The 18,906-nt window shown below is 45.7% G+C and overlaps 1 protein-coding gene across 1 annotated transcript in view; it reads right to left on the bottom strand.

Moving 5' to 3' along the window:
• Positions 1-6,462: 6,462 nt before the first annotated feature.
• The window catches only part of UQCC1 (ubiquinol-cytochrome c reductase complex assembly factor 1), a 46,411-nt gene continuing 33,967 nt past the window's right edge, over positions 6,463-18,906 (bottom strand). Inside the window, exons 8-10 of the mRNA XM_071759866.1 lie at positions 13,132-13,209; positions 11,620-11,733; positions 6,463-8,338 (exon numbers count right to left, since the gene is read on the bottom strand). Of these exons, the coding sequence (XP_071615967.1) occupies positions 8,204-8,338; positions 11,620-11,733; positions 13,132-13,209 (327 nt within the window). The 3' untranslated portion in view covers positions 6,463-8,203. The remainder of the gene's footprint in view (positions 8,339-11,619; positions 11,734-13,131; positions 13,210-18,906) is intronic.

The raw sequence follows: 18,906 nt of genomic DNA, 5'->3' as shown, positions 1-18,906 counted from the left end.
ACCATTCAGGAGGTGAAAAATTGTGCACAGGAGGCACCCTGGGGTGCTCAGGCTTCAAGATGGATCCCCCCACCCCAATCACCTCTCTAACCCTGGGGCTGCTGACCTGCCCAGAGAACACCCAGAGAGTGGAGAGCTGGAGAGCTGATCTGAGCAGAGAGAGAGCCTTTTACCTGCAAGGTCCAAAATGCCTGCAGCTTAAACTCATCCTGGCTGAATGAAGTCAGCTAAAAGCTGAATCTCTGCTGATCACTGGGGCAGTGGAGGGAGACAGCCCAGGTGTGAACCACCAGGTCCTGGCACCAAGCTCTTAAGTCAGCCGGGATGAATCACGTCCCCAGGGGACTGTCACTCCCCAGGGACCACAGCCTGAGCAGGATCATTAGTTTGATTTGCTGGCTGAGATCCCTGAAGTCAGAACCAACCCTTACCAGGACTGTGCAGGCTGCAAGAACAGAACTCAAGGTTCATGGAATAGAGAGTGGCAGAGCTGTGCTTCTCCCCAGCCAGCAGGAGCAGACTTTGCAGCCCTGGGTAATAGATATGGGTCAAAACCATAATGAAACTGCTGGCATTGAAGTGTTACAGGTGTAAATAGGTGTTGGAGAAGAACAATAGCTCCCAACAGACCCAGAAAACACAGCATAAGGAAGCTGGAGGGAAAAACAAAGGGAAGGGGTTATGCGTGATGGGTCTTTTTCTGGAGCTGCTTTGCCAGGGTGATAATGACACTTGGGTGAGAACATAAAGGCAAGGTGACAACACCTCACTCTTTGCCTTCCTGCAGAGCTGAGAGGAGTATGAATTTTTAAAAAGTGATCAAGCAGGTGTTTTCTGCCAGGTAAACAACTGCTGCTGATTCTGGTGCTTGGTAATGATCTACTCTCCCTCCAGTAATTTCTCATGGACCTCAGCACATGAAAACACATGGGATGTAAACAGCTCCTGCTGAGCTTGTCAGGCCGGGCTCCCCCAGAGCTGGGGGGGAGAGGCAGAGAGTTCCAGGGAGTTGGTTACCTCACCCTGCAGCATCTCTGTCAGATAGAGGCCAGAGGAGATGGATGTGCCATGGAAGTGCTGATGGATCCCCACGGAGCAGAGGAGAGCTCGGGGACAGAGGTTTTCCACGCAGACATCTAACATTAGATGAAAAGTCTCCTGTCCCTGCCATCTGTAAGTGGCTTTCCACAGACTGATTGGCCAATGTGGGATGTGGGAATTGCATCAGCCCATTTTTTGCCAGCTAAAAGCAAGGATCTTATCTGGAAGTGTTGTCTACACAGCTTCTGCAACAAGGGAGAAAGCCAAGGGGAAAGCTCCCTCTGGCTCAACACACCCCACACACCCCCCCAAGTCCCACTTCCAAGTCAGCAGCTACACTCTGTCTGGTGCTGGGCTCAGCCAGGATCCAGGCATTAGGAAATGCTTCCTTGTGTCCCACTACAGATGGTTTTGGAGCTCACAACTCTAACACCTTGTCTGGGCTCTCCACAAAGCACCTGCTGCTTCCTTGCCAAGCACAACTGGAAGGGGATCTGCCAACTTGTTTTGTGAGAGTCCAGTTCTTGGAGAGCACTCACCCAGGAGCACCAGGAGCCAGATTTGCTTTTTTTCCCCCCCCTTTATTATTTTTTTTCCTCCCCCCTCTTCTCCTTTATTTCACACCACAAACCATCACGGTGCTAAAACACACTAATTTATGGGCATTTCTGGAGGGCATCTGCATAGCAATGTTCCACTGGGCAGATGTAGACAGCAAGCACAGAGAGAGGAGACAAGTCCAGATTTTAGTGACTGCCCCAGGTGAGCACTGAGCCCCCAGCCTGAGCAGTGCACAGCCAAGGCTCCCAGTTTGCTGTCTGGGGTTGCTGTCCAGGGCATTACAGGATCCCTCATCTGAACACAGCAGCAGCACACAAATCCCTTGCTTCATTTTTTTTTTTTTTCCTTTCACATGTTAAGACTTTTCCAAATCAGGGGTGAGACAGCTCTGCAGCCCTCTGAGTGATGTGAGTGCTGGTGTTGGCAGGGAAGGGGGGCAACCTTCCCTCCTCTGCTGTCTCCCTGTTCTTCCCAGTTGCCACCCTGAGGTCCCTACCAGCCCTGGGCCATGCAGGGAAGCCAAAGTGTGGCCATGGAGCCTCTGTTGGCTCTTGGAGGCCCATCCCAGACTCACTCCAGATGTTGCTTCACAGCTGCCATGAGGAGGACCAGAGGGTGCTTCCTCCCTGTACCCAGCCTGTGGAAAAGCACAATCAGACACCTCTTCTTTCTCTCCTTCCAAAGGGAACACACAGAAACGAGCTGGGCATTATCACACCACTGGGCCCAGTTCCCAGCAGGAAGAGGGAAGGGGAGGAAGGATGTGGGACCATGAGGAAATCCTCCCAAGGTGCCTCAGCTTTGGCAGGATGTGGAGCAGCCCAGGAGGCTGGCAGGTGGGATGAGGAATGAAGGAGCCCAGCTCACTCTGTCAGTCAGTGAGGTCATTGTTAATGAAGGCTTTGCACATCCCAGACTCCCTAAATAAGCCTGAAGGAGGGAGCTCTTACCTCTGGCAGAGCTGCTGCAACATCCAGCCTCAGCAACTTGTTGCAGGGTCCTCCCACATGGACATCCCTGCACAAGGTGATAAGAACAGCAGAGTGGATCTCTCTGGTTCTGAAGCTGTTTACACAGTCTGACCCCCAAGCTGATCTCTTGCCACTGGACCTGAACTCCCTGGTTACTCCCAGCACATCCCATCTGGAGCAGCTACTGCAATGTAACAGCAGAAGGTGAAATCACCCCTGTGTGAGCTCCTGCTCTGCATTCCCAGTGGAAGGATGAGGCCCAAACCTCTCTGCTGCCCCACAGACAGGCAGAGCAAGCTGCTAAGCAGGTTGAATGACTGTAAGCAAAACAAGTTCTCCCTCAACATGTTCAGCAGCTTTAGGGAGAACACATGTAGGATGCACAGGACAGCCCTGAAGAAGGGGCAGCAAAAGAATGTCTCAGCAGAGGTCTGGGAAGGATCAGGAGACCATTAATACACAACTGCCCCATCCCAGTGCCCACAGCCCCAGGGGGTGACAGTCCTGCAGGCAGAGGGCACTTCAGAACTGCCAAAGAGCAGAGCCTCACACTCCATCCTCTTCAGCCTCAGGGGCTTTTCTATGTCCTTGCCAACTTTCCCAGGCTCCTGTCTAAGCTTCTGTCTTCACCTTGACTCCGCAGACCTTCAGGAAAAGACACTGTGTCGAGGGCCAGGCTGTGCAGACACAATATGCCCAAAAGATGGAGATATTGCTCCCTCAGGCAGGCTGCAGAGTGGTACAAGTGGCACCACCAGGGATGCTGGAGGTGCTGACCCAGCATCAGGACACTGCAGGTCCTGGCAAGCCTGGTGCAGCAGTGCCCAGCAGGGAGTGGGACACAGCCTCATCAGCTTCTTGTAGAGAAATGAGAAAAAAGTCTTGATTAGAGTTTATTATGTAACAAAGCAACAGAGATCAGACAAAGCCAGGCAAATCTGAAGAGGCAGATGAGGAGGGCAGTAGCCTACCCACTGGGGTGCCTACTGACAAAGTAGCTGCCCCCAGCATCATCCAAACCCCTCCATGTGCTTGGCTGACCACAACCAAACATTTTCATTGGGGCCTGAGAAGATGGAGAACATCACAAGAGGTCACTGCTGTATTCATGGCACAGAATCACAGAATTGTCACAGCTGGGAAAGACCTCTAAAATCAGAGTCCAACAGTCCACACAGGAGAAAAAACAACCAACCAACCAACCAATAAAATACAACCAAGCCAATTTCCCCCAAAATCCCCCCCATGCCCAGCAGAGCATGTCCTGCAGTGCCCCATCTGCACAGTGTTTGAAACCCTCCAGGGATGGTGACTCCACCACCTCCCTGGGCAGCTGTTCCAGCACCTGACCACTCTTTCAGTTAAGGAATTCTTCCTAATATTTGGTCTAAACCTCCCCTGGGGCAGCTTCAGGACATCTCCCCTTGTCCTGTTGTTATTCACATGGGAGAAGAGCCCAGCACCCACCTCACTGCAGGGAGTTGCACAGAGTGAGGTCTCCCCTCAGCCTCTTCTCCAAACAATCCCTGTTCCCTCAGCATCCTCACAGGGTTTGTTCTCCAGACCCTTTCATAAGACTGACCTTCTCTGGACTCACTCCAGCAGCTCAGTGTCCTTGCAGTGAGAGGGGCCCAGACCCAAACACAGCCCTGCTAGAGCTGCAGCCTCACCACTGCCAACTCTGCTACCTGGGGAGTCAGTGCTAGGTATTTACAAGTCCCAGCACATGCTCAGGATTAAACCAGTCCCACAGAAATGCTACAAGTAGACTGCACCAGGTCTGTGTTGATTTCAATTTCTGAAGGAAGACCTCCCCTGCAGGGTTTTTGCAAGTGGGAGAGTGTAGAAAAATGCAAGAGTGGGTGACAAGGTATGATTCAGCACCCACTGCTCCCCAGTGGTGCAGTGCAGTGGCACCCATCACAGGGACCATGCTGCCAGCACCTCCTCCCAGCTCAGCTGTACCCTCCCAGGGTTTTACTGTTCTTCTTCTAACTTACAATGATTTCAAGTTTTGTTGCAAAAATTTCCTCTTCCTTAGCCTCTGCTTACCTGATTGCCAAGCCTGAGGCAGGGCCAGGGGGAAGCCCAATGCCAGTCTGACCCCAGGGCTTGGGGTGGCAGGAACATGACTGGAAAGTTCACGTGGTGGAAGGTGAGGCGAGGAGTCCAAAACCTGGGAGGTGGTAACTGCACTTTCACAGGGTTTAGACCCCTGGGCAGCCCGGGAATTGTGGAGCTCACCAAGGATGCCTGTGGGAGCAGGGGAAAACCCTGGGGTACAAATACCAAGAGGTGGGGTGAACACAGAAGCTGAGATGACACAGAAAAACATTTAAACACCTAAAATATGAAGCAGGCGTTGAAGGGCACCAGGTGACTCCCCCCAGACTCCAATACATATCAGAGTATCAGTCAGAAGCCAGAGATTTCCCAAGTGTGACCCTGTGGGCAAAAGATGAACCTCCTCTGCTGCTGGTGCCAAGCAGCAGGGAAGGAAGACATGGAGAGCTGGGCCTTCTTTGCTGCTCCCACAAACAAAGCCAAGATCCAGCTGAAATAACCAGTGCTTCCCAGATGCTCAAGTCTCCTGATTTTAAGACATCTGGGAAAGTTTGGGGAAAAAGTCCTTTGGAATACCAAGCTATGTCCACATCCTGCATATGAGAGAGGAGATCAGGTTGGGTGCTGAGGTGCTCAGCAGAAATGTTCATGCATATATTAACCTAAACTATAGAAAGTGGCCACAAGCTGATGCTCTGAGTCCACTTCCAAAACACCCAGCAGCAAGAACAAGGAACTGTCCATAAGCAAAGCACCTTCAGTCATTCCTCCTGCCAAACCACAACAAGGAGAAAAGATGGGCTTCAGTGTTAAGATAAGCTGTGTCCTGCTGCACTTAGAGCAGTGCTGTACCAGGGTCACTCCTGTACCTCGGGTCACTCCTCACTCCTCTCTGGAATACTTGCAAGGTGCAGATTTTGCTCCTGGAATTAGTGGATTCCCCCACTCTGTAAAGTTTGAAGTCCCAGCTTGACAGGGTGCTGGGACATCTCATATAAAAAATAACATTAGAAGGGTTGGACCAGATGATCCTTGGGGTCCCTACAAACCTGACTTTCAATTAAATGACTTTATGAATGGACTCTAAATTCTGGTTGCAAAGATGCTTTAAAATCTAAGATACTGGCAATGGCATTGTTCTAACCTATTGGTGTGCACCTCTAGAGTCAGAGGGGTCATGTTCTACATCCAAATCCTGTTTCCAGTTAATTAAAGGCAGGGAGGCCAGGTCCTCTCCCGTCCTCTGCAGCCTCCAGCTTATTTTTCCTCTCCCAACAGATCACCCTTTGAAATCACAGACAGTTCCAGCCTTATTCTCTTCCCAGGCCCCACACTCTTCAGCCCAGAACACGCCCTGGCTGCTGGCTCAGGGTGGCTGAGGCCATTTCATGGACCAAGTGGGGAGCCACGATTACAGCTCTTTATTCTCACAATAAAAAGGGCACCAGCAGATGCCAGTGACCACAACCTGGCACTGGAATTTCGGGAGCCTCCCGCTCCTATCCGTGGGGAAGGGCTCACTTCTGAGCACCTGGCTGTCCCAGCTTCAGAGGACAAAAGGTGTTGGCACCTACAGCCCCGTGGTGCCAGGAATCCTCCCAGAGCAGCAGCACCAGGGATCCCACAGGGTCTCTGACCTGCAGGCAGCTCCAGCCTGGCTGATGGTGCACTCCCTGTTCCCATGGCGTGGATAACATGAACCCAGGTTTAAATTACAGAGCTGGAAAGGGGTTAAAGCTTAAATGACTGTTTTGTATATGAATTAATGTATGTAGCTTTGAGCCAAAATATCTACCATTAATTTTTCCACCTATTTCAGGAGCAGTAAGATACACAAAGTAAAGTTTATTTTGGTACTTGGTATACTTCACTCTCATTAAAAATAAATTAATCAGCAAATTCCTACACAGCTCAGCCTTCTTTTATGTAAATACAAGCCAGCTGTAATGAATTACAAGGTGTTATTATCTCACACACACTGTATAATACTTCACACATAAGAGGTTTCTCTGCTTAGCTCAGCTTTCAACAAAAGCATCTTAAATAAACTGCAAGCAAGTTGTATGGTCTGTAATGTTTTCACAGAGAAGGGATACACCTCACACATAGAGGGTTTCTTTACATGACTCATTTTATAACAAGTTCAACTGAGGAAGTTCGCCTTGGAAAAAAAATAACAAAATGCCTTTTTTATACAGAGAAGGCTCCCTAAGAGAAGATTAACAAAAAAAATGCAAGCCAGTGTTTGGGAACCTATATTCTGCATCCCACTGCTCTTTACACAGAGAAGGGATGTCAAATATTCCCCCCCCAGACACACCACATGAAGAAAGCAGCCTCAGGAGGAAGAACAGTCCCAGTCAGACCCAGTCAGACTTTCACCAGATTAAGGATTCACAAACTAAGGATTAACTTCACAAATTAAGGATTATCACCTTTCACTTCTGCTTAATAGTTTTACGAGGAATAAATCCTGATGTTATAAGGTTTAATCTTATCAAAAGCACACGTCACAGAAAACCCAAACACATCAATTTTACCCAGACTGACATTTATTACTGACTAAGGATTTTAGAAAGGAAAGAAATGAAAACTGTTTTTGTCACTGACCTGGAAAGAGCCTGGTGAACCATCCACCTACACAGTACACCTCAGCCTTGACTGATCTAATCAGTGGAGCTCTTGCTCCCATAATTACCAGGTGGGTGTAATTTGCCAGCACAGCCACAGAAAGATTTCACTTGGTTGCCAGGTCTCTTTAAAAAGCCCTGGACCACTGCTTTGAGTGGATGGGGGACAGCACAGTCCTGTCTCCTCAAAAGCCATGGACAGAACTGGGGATGTTCTTTCCCTAAAAAATTCATAGGCCCCAACTCTAAAAATTATAAGGAAGAATCAAGGCAGACTGAAATAACAAGTACTTGGAGGCAGCTTTTAGTGACAGCCTGGCCATATTTTGGACTTAATTCTCCCTAAGAAGGCTGGAGTCACAGAAGAATACTGGGGACTGTGCATTATTCTTTGCATCCTCCTCTTGTGCAACAGAGCAGAGAGTTCCTAAAGAGGATTTTCACAGAAAACCCTTCAGAATCTGTTAAAGCAATGCTTAACTCCACTAAAGCAAAAAATAGACCATTCCATTTTCATATCAGGCTTTTAAAATACATTAAAATCTAATATGCAAAGCTCACATTTGCATTCACACCCATTCAGTGAGCAGAGGAACACCTTTGGGTCTCTGTGTAGCAGCTCTTCAAATGAGGCAAAGGACACAAATGTCTTTGTGAAAAAAATACCTTGTTTCCTAAAGACAGAAGGCAGGTCTTGTCAGCAAGGACCACTTAGTGCCAGAAAAAGGACAGAGGTTCTCAAACCAACTAACATTTATTTGTGGGTGAACATTCAGAAGAGTGGGGCTGTCCTGCCTGCTCCTGAGTCACCCCGGCTGGGTACCTGATTACACCTTTGCTTTTCAGCAGCAGCTTTTCCTTCCTGAGCCCATCTTCAGCTTCAGGCCTCTGCTCCCCAGGCTGATCTGACAAACTGACAGAAATCTCAGGAGTCCTTCAGAGTCCTTCATCATTGTAGACAGGGGCAGGAGGTCTGAGGATGCTGCGGGCGTTGCTCTCCAGCAGTGGTCTCCAGGACACCTCCCCGGTCAGCAGCAGCTCCTCCCCGCTCAGAGCATCCAAGTGCTGCACCTGTGAGGACAGGGAGTCAGGAAAGGGTCCCACCACCCATGCAGCTTCCTCAAGAGGTACCCAAACACCTTGCTTAGTATCACACAATCATAAATTGCCAGGAGTTTGAAGTGACCTCTGGAGATTCACCAGTCCAACCCCTCTGTCCCAGCAGGATCCCCCAGGGCAGGACACACAGAACACATCCAGGGGGGTTTGGAAAGGCTCCAGAGAAGGAGACTCCACAACCTCTCTGGGCAGCCTGGGCCAGGGCTCCTTCAGCCTTCCAGTCAAGAAGTTTCTCCTCATGTTGAAGTGGAACTTCTATGTTCTAATTTAAGGCCATTATTCCTTGTCCTATTCCTGGGCACCATTGAAAAGAGACTGAGCCCTTCCCATTGCCCCCCACCCTCAGATATTGATGGACATTCAGCAGATCCCCTCTCAGCCTTCTCTTCTCCAGGCTGAACAGCCCCAGGGCTCTCAGTCCTTCTTCACAGCAGAGATGCTCAAGTCCCTTCATCATCCTCAGAGCTCTCCCTTGGCTCTCTCCAGTAAATCCCAGTCTCTCCTGAACTGGGGAGCCCAAAACTGGATCCAGGATTCCAGGTGTGGCCTCACAGGGCAGAGAAAGCAGAAGAGGGAGATTTTAGTATACTCTGCCATATGTGTGACCCAGACCTAAGGAGATAATTTACATCTGCTCCAGCATCACAGAAGGGTGGGAGATAAACATCTGCAGATCCACTGGAGGTAACTGCATGAGGGCTTCTGCTGACTGCTTGGGTAATGCTTCCTCTGAAAGTTTGGCAACGGGACAAAGCAGAGCCATGCAAAGCTATCATGAGTAATTTCTTCTCTTCAGCAGTTAATTCAGATGACAGACTCCTGGTACCATCACCTACACGGAGTGCTCTCATAAAACTGGTTTCACAGACCAAAGCTTTTCACTACAGAAAAAAAGAGCCCAGCCAGCAGGGAACACTTGAGATTTATAATATAAGAGCACATGAGCTGGAGGAGATGATCATGGAATGAACACTCGTTCTCACTATATAAGAAATACTTGGGATCAAATGAAATTTTAAGGTACAATGTAAGCAAATTAAAAAAAATTCTTGTCACAGAACACAGGATCACCTCTAGGTCATCCTGCTTCAGTGAGAGAGTTGGACCAGATGATCCCTAGAGGTCCCTTCCCACTGACAGTTCTATGATTCTGTGGTTAATTTGCTGCCACAAGATCCTGCAAGAACACTGGTGAGGGAGAGGGAAAAAAAAATACAAAAACATTCCATTAAGGGTCAGTAAGAGGCATATCCACCACCTCTGGCTCAGGAAGTCTGTGCAGGCAGCAGATTGCTAGGAGAGCTGAGCAGGGAAATAGTACACATGCTTGCTCTATTACTATTGTCTCCCCTGGCATCCACTAATAGCTGCTCTTCAGGACAGGATCAGCAAGAAATTGTGAGAAACCCTCGTACACAATGCTCACTGGAAACATAAGGTAATTTGACAAGGAGTTTCTCAGCAGAGGAAAGAAGACACAAATGGCCAGAGAGGGTCAGCCCAAAGAGCCACCTGAGCACAGTACCCTGGTTCTGAGTCAGCAACAGCAGAGGCCCCAGGAGGAGTTAAATACAACGCTTGCCTACAATGTTATTTCCTTGTTTATTTTTCCTCCCTCCCAAAAACTGTTAGTTTGGAGATTTTGAGCCTGAAGCAGTTGTTGTGTTTAACAGCCCCAGACAGAATTCTCTTCCACAAACATTGCCAGTGGCTTTGGAACCCATGTGGAGTTGTGGCATCCCAACCAACCTGTGGCAACACTGCATCTGTTCCTCTGTCAGTGACAGCATCTCCTTGCTCACCTTTCATATCCCTTCAAGATTTCCCAGAGCTGTTTCATACTCTTTCTCAACTTGTTTTTAGGCAGGGGATCCTACTCACTGCTAGTAAAGGGGCTGTTTTATGTCATCCTAACTGCTCATCCATGAACTTTTCTTCAGTTCATTTATCTTTCTTGACAGTCAAGAAAACCTTACACATTATTCAAGATGACAAGGGTGCCATGGATTTAAAATGTGGCATGACACCACTATTTTGTTCTCTATTCCTTCCTTAGTACTTCTGAACCTTTGTTTTAACTTTTTTAAACACTCTAGAGTGCTGCATTCCCATTTTCATAAACCAATTATAACCTCAGGGACTCATTTCTGTGTGGTAACAGTTTGGAGCTTACTGATATGTATTTAAAGCTAGGACTGTCTTTCCCAAGTGCAACACCTTAGAGCTGTCTGCAGTAATGTCCTGGCTTTGCAGCAGCTGTGCCAGTTCCTCTCCTGTGTGTCACATTTATCTGTGATTACTGTTTCCTAATCAGCTGCTGATAGCTCTTGTCCTGTCTTTTGCTTGAATACACAGAAGTGGGAGTTTTAAACTTTTCTACAGCCTCACTGATGTTTAGCATCACCAGCCATAGGCACTACATGAAGTCTGTCCCACCTGAGAAGCCCTTCTAGCATGCCAAAAGGATCTTCAGTCCCTTACAAAGTCAAGCTTTTACTTTCCATACCATTTTCTCAAACATACAGTGAAATACAGTCTCCCCAGGTCTCTATCTGGTCCTGAATACAGTGCTGGAAATATTACAGAGAATGCTGCTGTGGAGGTTCTGTTCTTCAGTTCCCTGCTCAGCAGCCTAAACTTCCTCCAGAATCTCTTCACCCCTTTTCTTTCTTTCTTTCTTTTTGTACACACCTGGGCTATATCCCACCAGCATTTCCTAGGAACCTGGTTCATAAACCTCCTAAGTGGTGTTTGTCCTCTCAGCCCTTAATAATGTTTCCTCCAGGAAAGAAACAGAACTAGTAGGTAATAACTGAAAGGAACAGAAATAATTCTGGAAACACCACCTTTCACTTCTTTCCCATAGAGATCACCAGGAACCTTTCAAGCTTGGTGTGCTGTTTCATTATGAAGGGGATCCCAACTCTGCAACATTAATAATAATTCTAAAACAAGTTGCAGCCCATTTCTGACACATTTTGTCAAGCCCCTCCATAGCACAGGGCCAGAAAAAGATCAGCAAGATTATTTCCAGTATTCCCTCGGTTTCTCTACAGAAAATTTTCACCCAACTGCAGTTATCAACCAGTGTTGATATTTTTACCTTTTTCTCCTTCATCATTGACCAGCAATCTCTGTGACACTTATGAGGGGAACTCAGTTACACCCCATGCCCAGGAGCCAAGCCCCCATTTCGTGGTGTAAGCAGGGAGTGGGGCAGCTGCTCTCGGTACCTGTTTGCGCACATATTCCACCAGCAGCTCCAGGTGCCGAGGGTCCTCACAGTTCCTGTTGAAAAGGTTCCTCCAAAGAGCTGCTGCCAGAACATGATCATCAGACAAGATTCCCTAAAGGAAGCAGAGAGGGGGATTAAAAACTGCACGTGGAGAGGGAGAACACAAGACAACCACATTACTCTACTTGGCAACTGAAGATATTGGCTGTCGCACAGCCCGCAGCTGCTATGGACTCTACATATGAAAAGGCACCAAAATCACTCTTTCCCAGAATGGAAAAACAAGCCTGGCCTTAAATTAATTTACAGAGCAGCTTGTAACAAATGTTCTGGCAAGTTAATTTGGAAAAAGCCTGGGTGAGTGTATTCCTAATGTAGGAGCTGACAATTGCATTTCTGTGTTATGAAATTCTTAGCCTTAATTTTGGCCTTACAGAGAAGACAGAACCACCTCACAGAATTGTGTGAAGCCCATGACAGTTGGAAAAAAAACCCTCAAGGATATTTAATACAATATTGCAGAAATGTAGTCAGGACTTGTCTATTTTGCTTTGCTTTTTGATTTTTCATTGTAGAGGAGAGAAAGAGAACTCCTCCTCATCAAGAACTATCTAGATTTTTCCAGTTAAATCTAATATTGAATTTGGCTTACACATGAATGACATCCATGAGCAGTTTCTGCCCAAATTCTCTCATTTTTATTGTCTTTTAAAATTATGTGGTGTTACCACCAGAGTCTTGTAACTCCTGTCTTCTTCTGACACGTTTGCTTTGCAAGCAAGGACTTTAAAATATTCAGCTATAAAAGGTCAACATTTGTCTTTAATTTAAGTAGACATCTTGCTTCCAAAAAGAGTGTCAACAAAAAGAGTAAAGAAAAAGAAAACAGACACAGGCAGTCACATCCTGGCTGCACTGAAAAGCAGATGAAAGACTTGCATGCATAAGTGTCCACAACTCCATGAAGTTCTACATTCAGAAGATTTTCATAATGCAAATCACTGTGCAAAAAGTAATATCAGCATAAAATAGCATCTGAGGAGCAACACCCACTACAGCAAAAAAACCCCACACTACTAGAAGTGATGCTGCAATTGTATTTTCTTCTTGAAAGCCCTGCAGACACTTGTGCCCTGGTGGTTTTGCCTCCCCACATCATTAGATACTTCCTATAAATATCTTCTCACACAGCCTCCCTGTGAATCCTCTCCTTGCTCTCAAAGTACAATGGGATTCAGAGGAGGAAATGATTTATTGGTGACCAAACAGTGACAGTGAAGCAGAGCAAAGCACATCCCTCCTTCCATGTCTCATGGTTTCCATCAGTCTGTTGTCTGCTTTCTTTTCCTCTATCCCACTTGAATTCAAGGCACAAGATCATCCCAGTAACTCAGACATACCATTTCTCCAAAGAGATGTATGGCAAATGTTTCAGCCACTTGGAGCACTCTGTGCAATGAATTAGATGGTCTGTTTGTTCTTGCACGTTCTGTGAAAACATCCATCTTACCTCATCATATCCAAATAGGGCTGCATAGAAGTTTTCTACCATAATTTTCATATCTTCCTTTAGGGTAACAGAATTAAGCTGAAAAATAAACCAGAAAACCATCTGTATAGTAATAAAAAATTGGTATCAGTTTCACTCTGAGCAGGCAAAGAAGAAACAGTGCCCTGGTCCACAAAGGTTTGGATTTCAGCATTAAGTGACCTGTAACACAGCTCTGACAATGCTGTACACAGATGAAAGTCACTGTTACTCTAAATATATGAATGACAGAAAAATATCCTCACCACTGATATACAGATACATGAAAAAAAAAATCCATCTAGGGAAAGAGTGAAGGCAAAGCTGTCCTTCCCATGGCAGCAGCACAGGCTAAGACAGTAAGGACTCCCCTTTATTGTAAGTATGAAGCAGGTTTTCCAGACCCTGAGTCACTCACACAGGCCTTCTAGAAGCTCAGAGGGTTCTCAACATTTTCTCAATAATTTTTCTAAAGCATGGACTCCAGAGCTGGATGTGCTGTTCCAGCAAGAATACTGGAATGCTGAATTCAGAGGCACCATCCCTACAACTGCTCCTTCCTCACTTGTCAGTGGTGACTTTCTCACCCAGGACTCACATGAATTCTCTTTCTACATCCCCTCACTAGAAGCTCAGACTTGGTTTTGACCATGACTAAGAGTTTGTGATGATCCAGCTACTTCCCCCTGTGCTGGAAGTGTGACTCAGTCCAAAGTTCCACACTGACTTTTAACTAAATTTAACAGTTGCTTAAATATTTGCTGGTTTGGCCTAAGCCACCTCTTGGCTTGCAGAACTGACCCCAGGAGAGCTTAAGACAAAACCAAACGAGATCAAATGCTGGGTCCAGAGCAGTGGTTGGGACACCTCCTGTGCAGCTCCCTCACACCATCTCTCTGTTCCTTTTGCCTTTTTAATTCTGTCACCAAACTGATTTAATAAACAGTTCCTGTCCCGAGGGCTAAGCTGCACTTCCACTGGGGAAGCTGCTTCTTTGAGGGATCCAAGAGATCCTGAGCATTTCTTTTCTGGCATAGCACACCTGTATAACTGACCAGAATCATCATCTTCATACCTGCACACGAGGGCAGCACTGATGTATGAGACTGCATCCTGGGGACAGGTTGTGCAAACCAGAAACTGCCAAGAGGACAAGAGCAGAGGCCTCAGTTCTGCCAGGGAATAAGCACTGCTCAGGGCAAGGCTAAGGAAGAGCTGGGAAAACTCCCATCCCTAAAATCCTAACACTGCAGACAGTGTGAACCCCGTGCCCTGGGCACTTCCTCAGCACCCTTGGTACTTATGCAAGAGTTTTTCTACCAAAATAAGAACCAGTGTTTTGCCACTCTAGCAAATATTCTCCCACCAAACCATTATCTTTCCTCGTCTGTTGATTTTTATAGAAATGCACATAGAGCAAGCACAAGGAAAATTCCTTTTATGTCAGTTACTCATATTTTTCCATTAATATAAACTATGAAAATTCATGCAGATATTTTATAGGCTATAAGATTTGGAGACTGTTATTACTGAACGTTTAAAAAAAGAGCTAAACATAAGAAATCAGAGGGTTAAATGATGACTGCAACTTCTGTAATGACTTAATTAAATTTTTATTGAGTACATAAACTATGATGTCATTTCTACCCAACCATGCTCAAACTTTCTATGCATGTCAGAGATCGTGGTTTTTCTCAATAGAAGGTACTTCTAAATAAGCTGCACTTCTACAGGTCTAATAAGGGGGAGCAGGTCTCATGTAACACACTCAATAAATTATCCTTCCATTTTAAACAAACAAATTCCATGAGTTATTATATATTTGCCACGCACTTTTTATGACATAATAAAAATGTTACCTCAAGGATTACTTAACACATACTACAAATGTTACAGCAGGCAACTGCAAGGGGCAAAGAAAACAAACAGTCCCATTACAGAGACAAGTCCTGGACTATACATCCCTAGGGAAGCAGCTTTCCATACTAAAAACAAAGAGCAGCAGCTTTAAGTTAGCAAGAAATAGACTGATGAAGGAGATAACCAAGTTAAACAAACATGGCAATAAATACATCTTAAAAGACAAACAGTTTAAAATATAAAATATTACTTTGGGGATGGAGCAGTATCCTAGGCAATAAAGTTAAATTTAAAGGAATAGTGGAGTTTCTGAAGAATACAGCCTGCATCAGGTAAGTACAAACATCACAGGGAAACAAATTCTTTTTACAAACCAAAGAAAATCAGTAAATCCAAAGCAGCATCTGTTGGAAATGCTTCCTTGTTTGAAGTTTGTACAAGTTCTTACCACTGACAAGTTTCATCACCTGGCTGGTCATGATTCTGCTGACTCTTCCACAATTTGTTATTAAAAAGAAAAACTGCTACACAATTCCAGGAGAGGAATTGGTAATAACAAGAAAAAACCCAGTAACATCTGGAGCTCTTCTGAGGACTTAGCCCCTTCGCCTTCTTTGGAACAATCCCCTGCAGAGCAATGACCAAAATATATTTATGTACCATCACCTGAACTGACACACAGATCTATCTTAGTTCAAAAAAAGGAAGACATTTTTAGTACCTCTCTCACATTTACAAGACCTTGAAAAAAAGGAAATGTACAGCTAACAAATCTTCCTGCTCCCTCTCACAAGTTTTTATTGAAGGGCTCCCTGACCCCACAGCAGGCACCTCCTGCAGTGTCATTATCACCCTGCAGTAAGAAACCTCATCTTCACCCTCAAGGGCTTCAGTACCTGTTCCACAGCCACCTGGTGATGGTTACTGCTCTACCAATTTACAAGAGAGTCTGAGTTTAGGTTTCATCCTCTAACAAAGTCTCTAGGAAAGCAAGCACACTGTTCTATTGACACATACAAAAACACCTTAGGTATGGGCACAGGTTTTGAAGTGAAAGCTGCCATGGGATCAGTCCACATGAATGCCTCTTGTTGGATGGAGAGCATTCTTTTGTCACCCATCTCCTCCTCACCCCCCTTCCCATGCTTTGGTTTTCCCTGCAGAGGTCTCAGGGTGCACAAACCAACAAAGGGGCTCCAAGGCTCCCTCCCTGCCAAGGGTCTCAGCCTGGGACCAGCACAAGGCAAGGATCATCCCCATGGAGGTGGGGCCTGGAGCATCAGCTTTTGCACTCAACAAATGTGTTCCTGGCAGATCCCACCAAGTGCTGGCACAGACACAGCTGTGATGTCCATGGGCCAGACTACTAGAAAGCCCTTTAATAAGAGCCTCTCTCTGCTGCAGCTCTTCCCAGCTTGTGTTGCACCCTTCAGCTACTTTAACATATGAATCCATCCATAGACTACAAAGCCAGAAGGGACACTTCTAACTGCACCTGCCACAGCCACTACTCATTGAGTTTCATGCAGCAATTCCTCTCTTTAGGTCTTAAGTTATGGTTGAACTAGATTTTTTTTTTTTAATGAAGAAATTGCAGCCAGAAGTGATTAGGTCACAGAACCTGACCCTCTGCATATCGCAGGCCATTACATTTCCCCGAGTTCCCTCTGTACTCAGTAAGTTGTGTTTGGCTAAAGCTGATTGCCCTCACAGCTGAACATGTGTATCTCATTTCATATTTGCATTTTCTGGCTTAAGTTTCCACCTCCTCATTCTCATTTTACCATTCCTGCTAGAATAGAGCCTCTTCTCTACAATGGGTTTGCTCATGTACCTGTGTACAGCAGATGTGTCAGCACAGTCACCTCTCCAAACTAAGGCTAAGGAAATGTTTACACTGATAAACTACACACCCCAGCACTCCTGGAGTGGCCAGAGCTGTAACAGCAAAGCAGTGGTTTATGCTGATACCAGAAAAATGGATTGATCTGGTGCAAAACAGGTCGGGCAGGTATGAGCACACCTGTGCTGTTATCACCAAGTCTGCTCTGGGGACTTCTGTTGGCACTTTTGATTACTGGAGCATTCCAGAAGTTCCTGAAGGAGACAGAGGACAAATCTTTAATGATTAAAAAAAATAAAATAGCATCTTTCTTCAAACACTTAGGGGTTTTTTTATATCCCTTCTCTCAAGATGCATTTGGAAAGAATGACTTATCATATACAGTTTACATTGGTTATAGGTAATACATACCCACATCTAGTTAGATATGGGCCTTTGAAGTGTCTGCTGCCCTTTTAATAAATGCAGGACATTAAATGGGAAAGCCTGCATACAGCCCTTTTATTTCCTCCAGTAACACAACTATGTTGAAAAATGACTGAGACTGTAGCTAGGACCAAAATGACTAACTTAATAAAACAGAATAAAATTATTTTGTAGCAAGGGGGCCAGAAAAGGCCAGTTTCTCCAGGCAATCTCACATAGTTGTGAAATGACAAAGATACTGCAGAAATTACTTTTCCAATCTTCATGTTTGGAGTCTTCTATTAACTACTCTCTTCCTTTGCCTGCAACCCAGCTCACTGACTTGTGAGCTGTGAGACCCCATGCACTTTAAAATATGAACTGTTCTGATAAATTCCCTAATTTTCTAATAAAATTGGTAACACCCGTCAGTAGGTAATAACCTACATAAAATATCTTCTAAAGGCTTCCTCAGTGTTCAGTGACAACCTACTCCAAGATTGTATTAACCTAGAAAAAAACTAAATGTCAGATCCTATCAGAACCAGCTCCTGCCAGAATCTTCAATCCACAAAAACACATTAATGGAAGGAGTTTTTTGCATGCTCTGCTACCTTCAGAACAATTCCATAAGCAGCAATAACACTCCTTAGGGGATGGTTATTTCGAGCAGGCAAAGAAAAGCAAGCTACACATTATCTATATATTTCAGCAAAAACAGATGGTGGCCCCTAGCTGTCCAGTGTCAAGAAAATGAGGAGTTTTTCTATCTTGCAGTCTATTAATTTGGGAAGTCTGCCATGGTAAGAATTAAAGATGCAAAGTGCATCACAGCACAATCCTGACTGTATTAAACATATGGGGGCTAATTCCAAATTGCTTTTTCTCTGTAGTAGGTGGCTGGCAGAGCTGACTGAGAGCAAGATGAGGGGACAGAATCGTGGTGCTCTCAGTCTTCTGCTGGCTCTCTGTAAGGGTGAGCAGTCACAGAGCTTTTTTCCTGTAATGCCTCTTCTTAAAAACTACTGCTAACAGCCTAAAACTGATCATGACCTGACCTGAACACACCAGAATCAAGCATTTAAGTACTGAAAGTAAGTTACACAACCCAGCTTAAAACAGGCACTTGGAGAAGACAGTGGTAAAGGTGAGTAGATAATTCACCAGGAGGACTTCCAGAGATCTCTTTAGTGAGACAAAGCTCAGGAACTGTCAGAAAGTCACAGACAAGAAACACTGCACTGGGTCAGACCATCTAACCTGGCACCTTCCCTTCAGCAGTAGCAGAAACACTGAGAAAAGCAAAAAGACTGCAAGCTGGCACATGCTCCTCTAAGTATTCTCCCTGTCAGTTCCTGCTCTGGATGATTCTCAACCCTAGATATTTATTTATGTAGTAACCTTCAAAATGTCTCTGTCAAGCAACTTTTCCAGTAAACCTTGTGCATCCACAAGATGCTTCAGCAAGAAGGACCCTGGTCTGCTCCCCATGGGAACCAACTGCTCCTTTTGGTTCTGCTGATGGCACCTGGTGGCCTGGACAAACATTGCTCCATCTTCTCACAGCACCCAGGGTGCCAAGAGGTGCCTCCTCTCATGGGATATCATCTGCCCACAGGAAGACTTAAGATAACCTAAAAAAAGTCAAG

This window comes from Heliangelus exortis, chromosome 16 (assembly GCF_036169615.1).
Source record: "Heliangelus exortis chromosome 16, bHelExo1.hap1, whole genome shotgun sequence".
Taxonomy (NCBI): Eukaryota; Metazoa; Chordata; class Aves; order Apodiformes; family Trochilidae; genus Heliangelus; species Heliangelus exortis.
Note: the sequence above shows the minus strand (reverse complement) of the source record. Positions and strands in the feature narration are given on the sequence as shown.